The sequence below is a fragment of the Phasianus colchicus genome, chromosome 12 (genome assembly GCF_987193195.1).
Source record: "Phasianus colchicus chromosome 12, bPhaCol1.hap1.1, whole genome shotgun sequence".
NCBI lineage: Eukaryota > Metazoa > Chordata > Aves > Galliformes > Phasianidae > Phasianus > Phasianus colchicus.
In genome coordinates this window covers 2,322,391-2,338,166 of record NC_143447.1, presented here as the reverse complement: position 1 = coordinate 2,338,166, position 15,776 = coordinate 2,322,391, and the positions used below count along the sequence as shown (strand labels likewise).

At 46.2% G+C, this 15,776-nt stretch overlaps 1 protein-coding gene across 3 annotated transcripts in view; it reads left to right on the top strand.

The window, feature by feature from the left end:
- The window catches only part of HCN4 (hyperpolarization activated cyclic nucleotide gated potassium channel 4), a 108,978-nt gene that overhangs the window by 77,957 nt on the left and 15,245 nt on the right, over positions 1-15,776 (top strand). For all 3 annotated transcript variants that reach the window (XM_090148630.1, XM_090148629.1, XM_090148631.1), the window contains 3 exons: positions 10,451-10,597; positions 12,080-12,320; positions 14,205-14,369. In XM_090148630.1, the coding sequence (XP_090004756.1) occupies positions 10,451-10,597; positions 12,080-12,320; positions 14,205-14,369 (553 nt within the window). The remainder of the gene's footprint in view (positions 1-10,450; positions 10,598-12,079; positions 12,321-14,204; positions 14,370-15,776) is intronic.

Here is a 15,776-nt window from a genome sequence, read left to right as displayed (position 1 = left end):
TTTCCCCAGCCAGGTCTGGAGACAAGGGCAGAACTCGTCCGTAGATGTTTGACTCTTGTCAGTGCTCAGGGAAACCAGCCACCAGAAAGCCAGCAGGGACTGCAGCTGGGGTGGCAGAAGTGTGAAATGTTAAATAAAGCCTGATTAGAATGTGGAGATGTGAATAAGAGGGTTAATAGATTTGGGAGAGGAGCTTTTTGACAAAAGCAGTGGATGGAGGGTTTAACAAAGGATATATTTCATGTGTAGTGGTTACAGCAGGTTCATTTCACAAGGTATTCTCTTAAGAACAAAGCCTCAGGGACTGAGTACATTCAATTTCCTCTTGCAAATGGGAAAAATGATGGTCTAAAAACAAATATGTATTTACTTTCTGCATTCCTTAGCACTTGAATAGCCATGATTAAAATGAGGCCGCTTCATGATTTGCAGCCCTGCAACTCAATTTAGTTCAGTCCTCATGGGACAACGTGGCTGTTGAAGCATATTATAAGCAAAGAATCTCAACAAGTTGGCAGGGTCGACTGGGAGAAGCACACAGCAGTTTGGAGGCTGCTGCTGAGTACACCTTCAGGCTGCAGACAGGGCTCTGCATCTCACCTCAACAGCAGCTCTGGCTGCAGAAATTTATCAGCTGTTCTAGGAGTAGCCAAAGAAGGAGGCAGTGGGGAGGGAGAGGAGTGGCAGAAATGAATGTAATAACAGAACAGAAAGGAATAGCTAGATACCTTACTTTGTGTAACCTTCAAGACAAGGTTTGGGAGAGAGCTTGCAGTGAAGTTTCAGACTGATCGTTTTTTCTGCCAAACCAACTTGTTCTTCTCTTGTACAAACAGGGTTTCTGAGAAGGGAAGTAAAAGACAAAATGTGCTGTCTGTTGGCTTCACCAGCAGGCTTGTCTCAATAAACAGGACGTGATTTGGTCCCATCTTTCACTCTTGATTAGATTCATTTGGACACACTCCCTCTTTTGTCTAAACGTCCTCCTGTAGGAGATACCTGAACTTCATGCCACGCCGGTTCTGCAAGGCAAGGAGGCCATACAGGATCAATGGGTTGATAGGAACCATGAAGATACTGGAGACAGAAGTTGAACCCTCCAAATCAGTGTAGTGCCAAGGTTCCTGAGTACAAGTGGAGAGTCTCGTGTGGTACAGAGCACTCCTACCAGCTCAGGCACTGAAGTGGCACAGCCTTCGTGGCTCTGTGCCATCCCTAAAAAGCTCTGAGTCAGAATAGCTCGTTAGCTCTGGCACTCTGAAATGGCTGTCTTATTTCCAGTCCCAGTGGCAAAGTTAGAAGTTCTGTCCTGCATTGCAGAGTGTGTTTCGCCCTAAATGATTTGCCTGCAGTCACACAGCAGAGACAATAGCAGGCTCAGGAGCTGACTCCTGTCTCAGAGCTAGTGTCTAGCTCAAAATTACATTTGCACCCATAACTGCTGTCCTTTTTCTTACATTTATATGATGGGAAAATATTACCAGTCCGTCTCAAAGGCTTCTGATAGAAAAATTTCCCAACATCTTGGTAAAGAGTTAGCATTTTGTCAGTGAATCTCACAGCTCTGAGCAGAGGGGAAGCCTCACACACCTGCTCTCACCCAGTGCTCCCTGCCTCTACTCCCAGCTGTGCAGTTTCACTCTGGTGCTCCACTCCTCATGCTTCTCTGCTGAGCTGATTTCTCTCTTCTGGCTTAGTTTTGTTTTCTGCTAGATCAGCAGGCTGAATTGCTGCACATTCTAGCGAGTGCCAGAGCTGGTGCAGGGTAATGACAGAGAGGAGGTCCACAAGCAGGAGTAGAGGCTTGAGGCCCCTTTCAGCTGTTCTTGGATCAGTTCAAACCTTAGCATCTAAATTTGTCATTGACTGCAAAATTGCCATACAATCTACATTAGCTGTGGCTCACAAGAGAAGGAGAGTGTTTTGGGCCCAGGAGATGAGCAAACTAGGCTGATGTGCAAGTTATTTTCCTCCTTGGTGCAGGTTGCCCTATTAATTTCCTTCTCTAATCCTGAAGCTCAATTGGATTAATATTTATGTCAAGTCACCACAAACAAACACACTCATCCTCCCCAGTTGGCTCTGTAACCTTGAGGCTGTTGGTGATCGTGCTGCTTACTGCAGCCATGCTCATTGGAACAAAGCAGGGAGAGACTCTGGATTTCACTCTCCCATCGCAGCAGGATGCAGGCAGTAATGGGCATCCTGCAGAGAGGCTTGGCTCTCCCGCATTATCTTCTCAGGTACATGCAGAAGAATGACTGATGATAGGTAGGAATTGCTGCTGTCAGCATTGCAGAGCCCAGCAAAGCTGTAATCTCTCCTGCCAGAGCCTCATCTCTACTCGAGATCTGTCTCTGGTATTCTCCCGAGCTCTCTGTTCTCCAGATTCATTCCCCTGCTCCCCTTCCCCTAATAGTCTATCCAGTTCTTCTTGTTCCTAAAATACAGATTAAAACTGGGGAAATACTTACATATTCATATCATTATTCTTAATAATCACCTGCTGCAGCACAATTGCAAGGGGCAGCATTAAAAAGAGAAGTGCTTTCTGAATCCTGCAGAAGCGCTCATGATCTCAGTGCCTGAAACAGCTGTGTAGTCACCATTATCACAGCCCTTCTTGTACAGATTCATCCATGGTCTGGCTGTCCAAGCCAGCTCTCAACATTTTTGGTCCTCATCCTGCTGTCATTGGCCTGAACTCACCAGAGAGGATTTTGATACTGACTATTGGGAAAAAAATAGTGATTGTAAAGGCTGAAGCATAGTACATGGAACATACAGTCTTTGTTGGAGGGCAAAGCAAATGTTGGACCAGTATTTGTCAAGGAAGAAGTGAGAGACTCGTGTTAGGGGAGAGTTTGAACCTGGTGATCTCATAAGGTCCTTTCTGTAGCACCACTGTGCTTCAGTGCTACAAAGGGAGCTGGGGATCCATCTCCTGGGCATAGCCAGTCTTTGCCCTTTCCTGGGGACCAGAGTACAGAGTCTTAGTAGGCAGAAGGTTTAAGAAAGGATTTTTTCTTCTGGTAAGTAATTAAACTTTAGAGCTGCTGCTACAGGGCACTGAAAAGGCCCAAAGTTTAATGAACTTCAGAATACTTAAAGAAATTCACACAAGGAAAATCTTCCAAGTATTATTGAATGCCCAGGTGCAGTTTTAACTCGTGGCAGTGGGTAACCCTCATCTGCTTTTGTCAGAAGCTAGGAGGGTATGGCCATGATCTAGGCTACTGTGTGCCTCTTTTGATCTTTCTCCTTTTCCTCAAAGCATCTGAAATTGTTGAAGAAATCACCTTTTGTGTGTCTTTATGCTGTTGTGCTTTGCAGTTTTCTCAACTGGCTCCAAGTGAACGTGTGCAAGAAGTTCAGTGCAGAGATCCTAGCTGGGGTCCTGGATAGAGTATAATCACATTAGCCTGGCAGCATGCCCTTGCTTATTAGCTCCCCTCCCTCCCCTTCTCTAAGCAGAGCTAATTAACCCAAGCACAGCACTGCACCGAAGCTATATTAATTCTTGTGGCTCCAGGGTTGGCTTAGCTAGTGCTACCTTAGGGATGACATGGCACAGACCTATGAAGATAACTTATGTCAGCTGCTATGTTAGCACTGAGGTGGGTAAAGACTGCCACTATTCCTACATGTGCTCTGCCACAAAGCTGTCAGATGGGAGATTTCCCATTCATTAGCAGCCTGGACAACATTTGAAGTGTTATTCCCTCGTTGGCTGATGTCTTTGATTCCCCAGGTGGCATTCCCCGGGTTCTTAGAGACAAAAGGGGTTATGTAGAATTCTCCCTTCCTGAGCTAGCATCTCAATTTTGGATGGTGGAAAGGCTGTGAAACTCCTTGAGCCTTCTGTTGATATGTGAGAGGCTCAGAAGAGTGCAACACTCAAGAAATTGGAGGTGCCTGGGAAATTTAATCAAATTTCCTAATGGGAAAAAAGTTTGGAGAGCCTTGCTTTATCCAGTTATGCCTGTGTGAGTTGTGTATTACCTCAGGTCTGTTCAGAGATGGCCTGAGAGCTATTATGTCCCACGTTACTGTGAATCAGAGCATTTGGGTTAGATAACAAGGCTTAGAAATTATGTGATATATCGATTGTTTCTAGCTGCAAGGGCTGCTGATGTGCAGTGTCTCAGGCAGTGCCTCCAGGTAGGTTCTTCTGTAATCAGGGCTGGCATTTCTGGCAGCTTTGTAGGCCAGTCAGCTCAGGACTGTGTGCCCAGCACAGCAAAGTAGCTGTCCTACAGGTACCACATCCATCTCCTTTTTCATAGAATCACAGAATCACAGAATGGCCTGGGTTGAAAAGGACCACAATGCTCATCCAATTCCAACCCCCCTGCTATGTGCAGGTCACCAACCTCCAGACCAGGCTGCCCAGAGCCACATCCAGCCTGGCCTTGAATGCCTGCAGGGATGGGGCATCCACAGCCTCCTTGGGCAATGATTATAAGAAATCAGTAATCACAGAAGCACAGAATCACAGAATGGCCAGGGTTGGAAGGGACCTCAAGGATCGTGAATCTCCAACCCCCCTGCCACACGCAGGGCCACCAGCCTTCCCACCTAATGCTAGACCAGGCTGCCCAGGGCCCCATCCAACCTGGCCTTGAACACCTCCAGGGATGGGGCATCCACAGCCTCTCTGAGCAGCTGTTCCAGCACCTCACCACTCTCTCTGTAAAGAACTTCCCCCTGACATCCAACCTAAATCTCCCTTCCCTCAGCTTAAAACCATTTCCCCTTGTCCTGCTGTCACTCACCCTTTCAAAGAGTTGATTCCCCTCTTGTTTGTAGGCTCCCTTTAGGTACTGAAAGGCTGCAATGAGGTCACCCTACAGCCTTCTTTTCTCCAGGCTGAACAAGCCCAGCTCCCTCAGCCTGTCCTCATAGGGGAGGTGCTCCAGTCCCCTGATCATCTTCGTGGCTCCTCTGGACCCCCTCCAACAGCTCCCTGTCTTTCTTGTACTGGGGGCTCCAGACTTGGACGCAGTATTCCAGATGGGGCCTCACAAGAGCAGAGTAGAGTAGAGTAGAATAATAGGCTGTTGCAAACAATGTTTGTTAAGTCCGTTGTTTTAAGGTTATTTAATTGTTTTCATTAGAGAATCTTGGATTGATTATAGCACGAAAATGCTTTCTGAATGAAAACCCAATGGTTTCTTCTAAAAACATCTTGCAGTGGAATTTCCACCCTCCCTCCCCTTTATGGCTGTAAATTAACTGGAGTCAAGTAGTTTGTTTTTTACAGAAGAATATTTTGTGATGAACGTTTTATTCCTTGAGAGTGCTTACCTCCATCTTACAGTGACACTGTAAAACCTCCTCCAGATACCCCTGCAGTGATTTAACTGCAGTCATCACGAAGCTGGCAGTTCGGCACCCAGGAGTGTGTCCATCTTCTAAGCACTAGAACCTCTACAGACAGCATAGCTGGCTGAATGGGCTGACATGCAGAGTTCAGGCAGTGCCCTCCCTGTGCTCAGGCAGAAGTTGGTGACATTTTGGTGTCTTTCACATCTTCACAAAAGGAGACGCAAATCTGCCAAATCTTTCGTTTGTTCACAGTTTTGCCTTCTGTCACCAAGTCTATGTTGAGGATTGGTCTTGGTCTGCTGTATCAAAGATAAAGTGATTGTAGCTAAGATTTTGACATCTTAATTCTTTCTGAGAGTGGAAGCCAGACAAATAGCTCTGTTCTTTAAGCAATGTCAGGCACAGCCTGGGCTGAGCAGTATGTTCGTGCACGCACGAGCGCTGCGCGTTGTCACGGAAAGGAAAGTGCTCTTGCCTCAGCAGCTCTTTGTATCCCAGTGTGGGATTTCAAACTTCATTATCAGTTTTGAAATTCACTTTGGCACTTGAACCAGAAATAAATAAATAAATAAATAAATAAATACATCACAATGTGAAGAGCTCAGGCTCCCTGCTGAGCCACCTCTCCTGGCAGAAAGCTGCTCCCGGCAATTCTGATCTCACATCAGACTCACTGTTCCCTTTCCTACATCTCTAGCCTTTGTCTCCTGGTAGACTTTACCTCATTTCTCTTGTCTTTCTCCTCTGATGAAAGTAATGTTGATCTCTTTTTCCCCACCATGCTTCCAAGTGTGTGGATCCGGCAACATGACCTGACATCTCTAGAATGTCCTGTGATAGGGATTTCACAGTGCTTGAAGAATAAAAGATCCATTGGTCGTGTCCAAATGTCTGCTGTGCTGCACTACAAATGTATGCTAGGATATGCTAGCCTTTCCCAGACTGGTTGTGGAAAACAAGCTGTTTCTATGGCCATGGTGTAAGGTTTGTACGTAGTGCATTCAAGATTGCAGAATCTTTCCATCAGGCAAAGGATTGAAGCTTAAGGCAGAGCACCTGTAATAGCAAACAGGCATTGCCACAGCATTTAAATGCAAACAGGTAAATGCAAATAGGTCTGTCTGAAAATTCTTGGATCCCATCTCCTGAGACCCCCGAAACTCATGGATGTTTCCATCACTTGCAGCTAAGCAGGGCCACATCTTATGGCACTGTGACAGCCAGCTCATTGCAGTGTGCTGAACAGCACCCATGGTGGGATTCCTGCTGGTGCAGTAATGCAGCCAATGGGAGGAAGTAAACAACTGCTTCATCAAACTTGTAATCGACCCTGCTGACATCTCGCCACCAAGAAATGGGATTGTCTGAAGCTTAATCCTTGCCTGAATAGCTACTGATGAACAGCAAGGAGAGGCAGCAACAGAGACTCCTCATTGTAATGAATGTTGTATAGAAAGTGGAAAACTCCAAAAATTCCCTGCTAGTGTCTGTGATATTCATAACAGAACAAGAGCTTGATTCTCCATAAGATCATTTCTGAAGGTATCACTGAAGTAGAGTTCAAAGCATTCAGTGTATTTCAGCATGTAACATGCAGCACTTGAAAATCATCCTTCTGTAGCAAATGGAGCTAGCGCTGCCATGCAGAAATTAACCCAGTGTTTGGAAGAGCTCAGAACCAAGATGCATATAAAGCTTCTTCCAGACTGAAGACTGGATCTGTAGGAAGCAGTCAATAGCACCCAAAGCTGAAGTGTTGGCAAGATAAACTGCTAGCTTATATCCAGTACGGTCTTCAGCAAAATATCAGGGAGAAAGCAAAATGTTGTGCTCTAAAGCTGACACAAAGTAAGCTACAAGCAAAGGGAAATCAGCAAAGATTGCAGCAGCACTCTTGCTGCTTGATTTTATTTGTTACAAATATTCCATTTTCTTCCCTTAAACCACTCTCTCCTAGAGTCACTGGACTCCATGTGAGAATGTGGGTTGATCACATTGAGATCTCACGGTCACAGAACAGATCCTGAGGGTGAGAGCATGAATGGCTTAAGAGATAAAAAGCAGAACTCAGCATTTATTAGGCTTTGATGACTACTAAGTGCTGGGGAGCTGACATGGCAGCACTGTTTTACTCCTAATCGTATGTCAGAGAAAATAAAACAAAGATGCAACTGTGTCCTATCAAGACACTCCATCTGGAGAATCTTGTCACTTGATCTTTGCCCTTATGAAGCACAAATCCACTTAAGAGAGATGCAGTGCTGTACATCATGGCTGATTACGTGTATCTTAATCCAGTCTCAGGATGTACACTGCCATTCCCATGCAGCATTTGAAATGCTGTCAGAGCATCATAATATTTCACTTAATTGAAAATCCATTACTCTACTTGGTTCACCTTTTCCTTACACAAGTGCATCTCTGTTGACCTCCAGGAAGTTCAGATGTGGAGAATGGGAGCAGAATTAAAGTCCATCCCACAGCAGCTTCAGCCCATTCCTGAAGTAATTCAACCCTATATGGGAAATGTGCTTTAATCTTTGGGTGAAGGGCAGCTAGCATCCCAAGTACCTTCATTACAGTAGGTGTGTGCCCATGTTGGTGAGCATTCTGTGCAAGTGTGTGTGTTTGAGTTAACCCAGTTGCAAGAACAGCAAATGGCATTTCTCTGAAGCTCTGCAGAGTGAGGGCTGTGGACCAAAAGAGGACTCAGAGAAGGATCTATGCCAGGGTTGGGATAGGAGCAGCTCCTCTCAAAAGCAGCATCTTTGTCATATTCACAAATAGGGTGAGGAAATAGTCTAGCTTTTCCAGACAGTGATTTATTACTGCCAAAGAAAGAAGGACTCATGACAGAGATTGAGGGCATGAAAGACGTTAAAAATATTTAGTTCTCCTTGGACTGTGAGTGAAGTGTGGTATGAGGGAGGGGAGTGGTGAGACAGCTAGGGAAAGCTGCAGGTTCCAGAAGGAAAAATACTCAGCTAAGTTTCTGGGCAGCCTGGTTTGGTGGTCTGGGCAGCTGTGTCTGGTGGTTGGCAGCCCTGCACATGGCAGGGGGGATGGAACTAGATGAGCAGTGTGGTCTTTTTCAACCCAGGCCATTCTATGATTTTAAGTGGTTCCCTTTTGGTATATTGCCTCCCTCAAAGACTTATTCAAGGAAAAAATGTACTTAAAATAAGTTCAAAATTAAATGGACTTGATTGTCTTCAGAACGATTTAAACAACTCCTAGTGAGTCTTTCCATTTGAACTCAGAGAGGGCACTGATGTCTGTGTGTCCCTCTGGCATGGGGTGAGAGGAGGCAGCACTGCCAAAGACAGGAGAGCAGAGACGTGTCCTTCTGCTTAACAGGGAATTATGGATTCTTATCTCACAGTTTTCTTTCGTAGGCACATTTGTAATTCGTAAGCAGAAGGAAAACCTCTCATTCTGGGGAAGTAAGTCTGTCCTGTTTTTGCACTGAGCCTTATCTGGGAACAGTTAGTGTGGGAGAATCTGACAAGCCCTAGAGGCTTTGCAGGGCGGTTATTTATTGTTCTTTGTTACAAAGCAATAAATCCATATACAGTAGTGAATAAGCAGAGAGTCCTGAGTGTTCCCATCCAACCTGTGCCTGCTGGAGCATTTTTCCCACAAAGCCAAGACCAGCTGGAGATTTATAGCAAGTGCTTATGGTGGGGAGAAGAGGGCTAGGGGGCTGGTGGCTGGTATTTGTGCCACTGGGCACCACCACAGGTATCACCTGGTGCTCTGACAGTGGGGCTCTTGGATGAAACATTCCTGTCGTGCTTTTACAGTGTGGTAGACAGGGTCCAATTCAGGACACAGGGTTTCCATTCATTTTGCCTCCCCTGTTGATGAGCTGCAAGCTATGCAGCACCTAGCACAGCCCACTACAGCATCCTGCCTACCTCTCCAGAACTTCAGCAATCCAAATAATAAAGTGCAGCATTCATTGCCAATTCAGCTCCCTGTGGGAAGGTGGTGACTCGCTTGACTTTGATCATGCTATAGTGATCATGAATATTTACAGCCAGCTCCTTTGCTGCAAGCTACAGACAAAAAGCTCTGGAAATGCCAGGAAACCCCGAGTGTCCCCTCTGCCACCTTGGCTTCTCCGAGTAATTCCTTCTCTTCTCTGGTGCAGATCAAGTTGTTAGCATGCAAGGCAGTGCCAGCACAGACTGTACTGAGTTCTGAGTGACACTGATGTGTGCAGGGAAGGTCTGTAATGAGCAGAAGTTCGGTAATTAGGCACTTCAGCACAAGCTGCAGTAAAGGGACATTCGGGGACAGATTTATTGGGGGAAAGAAGGAGGGCAAAGGGGGTGTGTGGTCCTCTCGTCAGCATTATTAGCACGGATGATACTCTGTACTGCAAACCAGGAGGAAGGGGTGTGAGCATTGCAGCACACACACCTTGTCCCTGCAGCACTACAGGGCAAGTGGGCCCATTTGCAGTCCTGTGCCCTTGAAGAGGTGTCAGTTACTGATAGAAAGCACCACTCATCCCCAAACATTGCTCTGGCATCAGACGCCGTGCCCTTGTATTCCCCTCTAAATGACAGGATGGAAATGCAATTCTTTAGGCAGAAACACAGACAGGTTAACATAAATGCAGGGAGCAACAGGGATCCAGCAGTAAGTGGAGAAAATCTGGACTTGTGCAGCTCTAAGTGAGGAAAAAAAAATGTTTGTAGTGAGCAGGTGAGAACACAGAGGAGAGGAAAAGCAGGCCATGGGTGCAGCTTCATGCGAGTAAATGTGATATTTGTTTTTGCCTGTGTCCTTCAGGCATCTGCTCCCAGTTCTTCCTCTGTGTTGTGTTAGTGAGGACGGTACTCAGGGAATGAGGAGCTGTGCTCATGGTGTAACTGACTGAGGATAAGATTAAGGTTAAAACATCAGGCATCTATTTGGGAAATATAACAAAGGTGTCTGCAAACTTGCCATGCATTAAGGCAATTGCTCTGTCCTGCACCAGGTTTACCTGCACCAACCTAGCTTGGTGTGAAAGAGTCAGGTATGGGAATCCTGTGATATGTAGTTGTCCCCACGTGGGTGCCATTTGTTACATGGCCTGGTAACTCCCTTTCTTCTTCTCTCCTCTGTGCAGTACAAGCAAGTGGAACAGTATATGTCCTTCCACAAGCTCCCTGCAGACATGAGGCAGCGCATCCATGATTACTATGAGCACCGCTACCAGGGAAAGATGTTTGATGAAGAGAGCATCCTGGGAGAGCTGAGCGAGCCCCTCCGAGAGGTGAGGATGGTGCATGTTCCTGCCATCTATGGCAGCTGCTCACTGTCCTGTCCCCATGGTTTGCAGAGGAGACAGTGCCCTGGCAGGTGCTCATCACACGAATGGTTTTAGCTTGGCACCTCTTGAGCCCATGGCAATGTTGGAGAGGAGCAGCATGTTACAAGACAGGTCATGTTGGTGAGGATAAGACAGCCACGTGCTTTGAACCCTTTTAGGAAAGACTTTGCTTTCCTGAGCCTGGCTAACCTCTGGCTGGCTATATAGCGCACAGAAGTACCCACTGCCCCTTTGTGTCCTTAAGGGCACTGTTAGATCTCTCCAGCAGATTCTGGTGGGGATGTGGAGATGATTTTCACTCCCGTTCCTGCACGTTTTGACTCTCCAATCTTCTCCCCTAAGGATCTTAATCCTACTGAGCTCCCCCTCCTTCAGTTGCTCCTGTCCTTTATTCCTGTGCACTGTAAGGGTCTGTTGCACCTTGCATTGCAGACTCAATACTATGGATAAATACCCTGGGATTTTTGAGAATGGTATGATGTCTAAAAGAGCAACCCTGGAAGAGAAGTCTCAGTAAGGAGGAGACACATGCTTCCCCTGCCCTCCTTCTTCCCGCTCCAGTCATCCAGGTGCTCCTCCTATGCTTGACTGGGGAGCATTGTGCTGGGTGATGTATTCAATATCACTTTCTGCTGCCTTCTGAGTCTGAGCTGACATGGCACAGAGCAGCTCCTGTGCAATGGAAAATGCTGTCATACCCTCTGAGTGACACCAAGCCACAGGAAGAGGCACAGTTCCCGTCTGCTCTGTGACAGCTGAACAGCTGAATTGGGTTTTCTTCAGCTGAGGTTGATGATCCAGCCCATGCCCCAGTGACTGGTGGGCACCTCTCCCTCCCTCCTCTTGACACTGTTCCCAGCTGCCCAGGATAATTATTTCTCTGAGAGCCATGGCACATTTGTGCTGTTTAATATCTCATTGTCAAGCAAGGGCAATGGAGTACGTAGGGCTGCCAAGGTGAGTTATAACATTTTCCCAGAGTGGAGCTCTGGGCTTTTTCATGCACAGTTTTACCACCGCTATGCACTTCTCATATACTCCAAAGCTTTCTGCAGGAAGAGATATATTTTATGTATTTGGGAGGATGAGGGAAATCACTCTTTTGTCCCTGCTCAAAGGGAAAGCATATGAATGAAAGCAGTGAAGCATGGTGTCAAACTATCAGCTTCAGTTAGCACTGCTACGTGCTGTGAGCATCCAGTGGCCCATTCTAGCCAACACGGGGGGAGCCAGACTAAGGGAACAGCATCTTTTTTGACTATTTAATGTACAGTGTGAATTTTTTAATATAGGTGGGAGAATGTCATTATGTTATTAGATGTTGACTAAGCATACATGTGTGTCTTTTCTGCTTCCTTGTCCCATCTTTTCTTCCTGTTTCTCTCCCCCACCCTCTCTTTCTCTTTTTATTCACTGTGCCATCAGGAAATCATAAACTTCAACTGCCGGAAGCTGGTTGCCTCCATGCCACTCTTTGCCAATGCAGATCCCAACTTTGTGACATCCATGTTGACCAAGCTGCGGTTTGAGGTATTCCAGCCTGGGGATTACATCATTCGGGAGGGCACCATTGGCAAGAAGATGTACTTCATCCAGCACGGGGTGGTGAGTGTCCTCACCAAAGGCAACAAGGAGACCAAGCTGGCAGATGGCTCCTACTTTGGAGGTGCGTGTTTATGGGTCACCTTTTCACAGTGAGGCCCACTGCTAGTGTTCATATCACCCTTAACTTGTCCTGGATACACAGGTGGAGCAGCATGCGGTCCTGATATCTCAGCCACTTCTTCATCCACCTTCTGTTCATCTCAGCTGTCTTGCAGCTTCTCATATAGTAAATTGTACAGTGGGTTGTGTCTGGGACTTACGGGCATTGCAGGAGTCTGGACTATAAATAATAAAAAGGGGAGAAGGAAAACTAAGCTCTTGTAGTTTCATTTCCTTCTGTCCCAAGCAAACTGATGGATCTGTGAAGCTGAGAAAAAATGGAGCATTCTCTGTTTTCCAAGCACATTTATAGTGTTGCCTATTCCTACTGTCTGGCATCTATCATATGAAGTACTGTATAAACATGGAGGGAAAAACATAGTCCATCATCTCCCCAGTCTGTGGCTCAGCAAAACGTTGTGAAGGTCAGCAGGCAGGTATAATGTGTCAGCAGCAGTGAAACTAGTACAAGGTCAGAAAACACCATAAGAGAAGTTTTAGGATACTGCTAACAGAGTAACACAGAACCACTCAGCTGTCAGAGCCCTGCAAAGACCTCACTGACACTCCAGGACAGACAGTTCTCAGGTAGATGTGGGTTTCAGTACAAGTGCTGAACATTCACCACTGTCTACTGGGAGGGGGTAGAATGAAACCTGCACTTCTATAAGGACTATTCTGTATTAAATCCTCGTCTTACACTCATAGTTCCTGCAAAGAAAACCTGTTTGCACCCACCTGCTGGCTCTTTGGTACAGAGATTTTGCACATCACTAGCAAGTTGGGTTTGCTTGCTGGGATTTGGAGTTAGAATGCTGGAATAAGGATGATACACACACAGTTCCTCACACATTCAAAGATAGCAATGTCTTATAAGCACCTTTTCCTTAGGAAAGCAGCCTAAAAGAAGGAAAGCACCACTTTGTAGTGCTGCTATATGAGTGCCTTGGGATGGACCCAGAGTGAATCCTCAGTATGGTGCTGATAGATTCACACTCAGCAGCACAGAGAAGTATGCTGTCAGTGACAAGACCTTCTGTCTTTAGGTCACACCAGGTATTTCAGTGCCTGTCTTAGGTGCCCTGACTCTGTGTTCAGTCAATGGAAAAGCAGCCTCAGGAGCTCTGTGCTGAAAGTTCAAGGAGCATGCCCAAATGGGGTGTTTTTGCTGGAGTCAAGAACTTTTTGTTCTCTAACCAGCTGAACACCCTCCTAGGAGTACCTGACTTCAGTGTAAATACATCTAGAGTAGTGGTGAGTGAATGCCACTAACTTGGTTCATCCTGACTATCTGTAAGCTTGTGACAGATCTGCAAGCAGCTTCCAAGCATCTTTGAAAAGACAAATGTTTTGAGTATGAGGATCACAGTTATTAACAGGCAGTAAGGCCACAGGTCAGCACAGAGCCTCTACTGCAAATCTAGGGAGAGAATTAGCTTCAATGAGGGCACGACATGACCTTCTGCTCCCAGTGCCCATGAGGAGCTGGAGAAAGACAGCTTCTCCATTCTGAATGCACAAGTGATATCTTTGATAATCCACCATAACAAAACTTGACTGGCTAATTAGATCAGTGGAATCCCTGAGGTGCGGGTGCGTGTAGCAGCTGCCACAACTGAGCCCCCTGGTATTTTATTGCTTAAATGGAGAACATTGCTTAAATGGAGAACATTCCTACTGTTTCTGCTTTCAGCAAAGGGAAAGCTGGTAAATTGTACAGTGGGTTGTGTCCGGCTTGAGAGAGGACCGGGTGGCAGACAGGACTGCTGAGCAACAGCGCCAGGTTTTGTCACGTGGGGTTGATGCTCTGTGTCCCCACGTTCTCAAGCTGGGTCTTTCATTCCAGAAATTTGTTTGCTGACTCGTGGCCGGCGCACAGCCAGTGTGCGAGCTGACACCTACTGCCGGCTCTACTCCCTCTCAGTGGACAACTTCAACGAGGTGCTGGAAGAGTACCCCATGATGCGGCGAGCTTTTGAAACGGTGGCTCTTGACAGGCTGGACAGAATTGGTAAGTAGAAGGCTTGAAGGTCTCTTTTCTTCAACTTGCTGCCCTGGCATCCTATCCCCAGACATGGTCCTTCATTCCTTTGCTGGAGCTGTAAACTGAAAGAGATCCTGCTCTGTCTTTCCTTACCTGACTTCTTACAAGGATACCCATTCAGTTAAGAAGATCAGTGAAAACCTCATTCTTCTCTTTCTCTCTCATACACATTTCTGCCTGCTCCAAGATCAGTCTGACCCCACAGGGTCCACCCCACAAGGGTGAATTCACTACAGTTTGAATTTTAGTTCAGAATGTGGAAATACCCACAGCCTCCCAGGTTCAAGAGAAAGTAGGCCACGCTGTGACCTCCATCAAGTACCACAAGCAAATCATTCACTTCATTGAAATGTTCTGCTGCAGAAATCATCTCTCAGCATGAGAACTTTGTTATAGTGTGACCTGTTTTTACACAGATGCTGGCTGGGATACTACTGCATGGGTTAATGGTATTAATTTTTTAAACTTAAGACAAAAACTGGCAGCTACATTGATGAGGAAGGATCTTCTCTGGTACATCAGTGCATAATGAAATGCAGACCGTAACGCATCTTCATGGGGCAGTGCTTTTCTGGTCGTAGTTTACAAGCAGCTGGAGAAGCAAGAAGTGCTGTTAGGGAAGGGAAAGCTTGGTGTGCTTTCTGATCTCTTGTGCAAAACCATCAGCAGAACACAACCACGAGGCAACTGTCCAGCTGTCCATTAGAGTCCAACTATACATGCCTTCTGTAGAAACAGGCAGCCAAACAAAGACATGGAACAGTTGCAAAAAAAACTTCTCACACCTAAAGTTAACCAAAGAGTATTACTGGATTGCAGTAGCTCGCAGTGGCCCATGTCAGGATGCTGTCCTGCCCTGGGGAAGGCATAACTTGTGCTGCAAACATCCTTTTCTAGCCAGGGACCGGGGCACCAGTTGGTCATGACCAGAAAAAATTTAACATGAAGACATTAAGTGATTTAAAGAACGTCATGCACAAAATATCTGCAGAGCTGTGGACTGAGCATTGAGTCCTAGTCTAACTTCTTAAGTTTCTTATTATACATTGCTTAAAGCTGCATGCATTTCCGTTGCTTTTCAGAATCAAAAAGGTCAGCACAAGTCTGAGTACAACGCAGAAAGCAAGGAGGATAATGGAGTGAGGGGGATAGGGAGGAAGCTGGCAGCCCATGAAGGGGTGCAGTGCCTCTGGGGCCTTTTTTGTGGGGAACATTGTGTTCTGTGCATCTCATTACCTGCTTCAAACCAGAAAGTGTGACCCTTGAGGAAAAGGTTATGAGCTAAATATGTAGAGTTTGGCCACTAATGAGGCCCTAGTGTATGTGGCAACAGCCTTACCACATGGTTATTTAAATGAGACTGAACTAACTCCT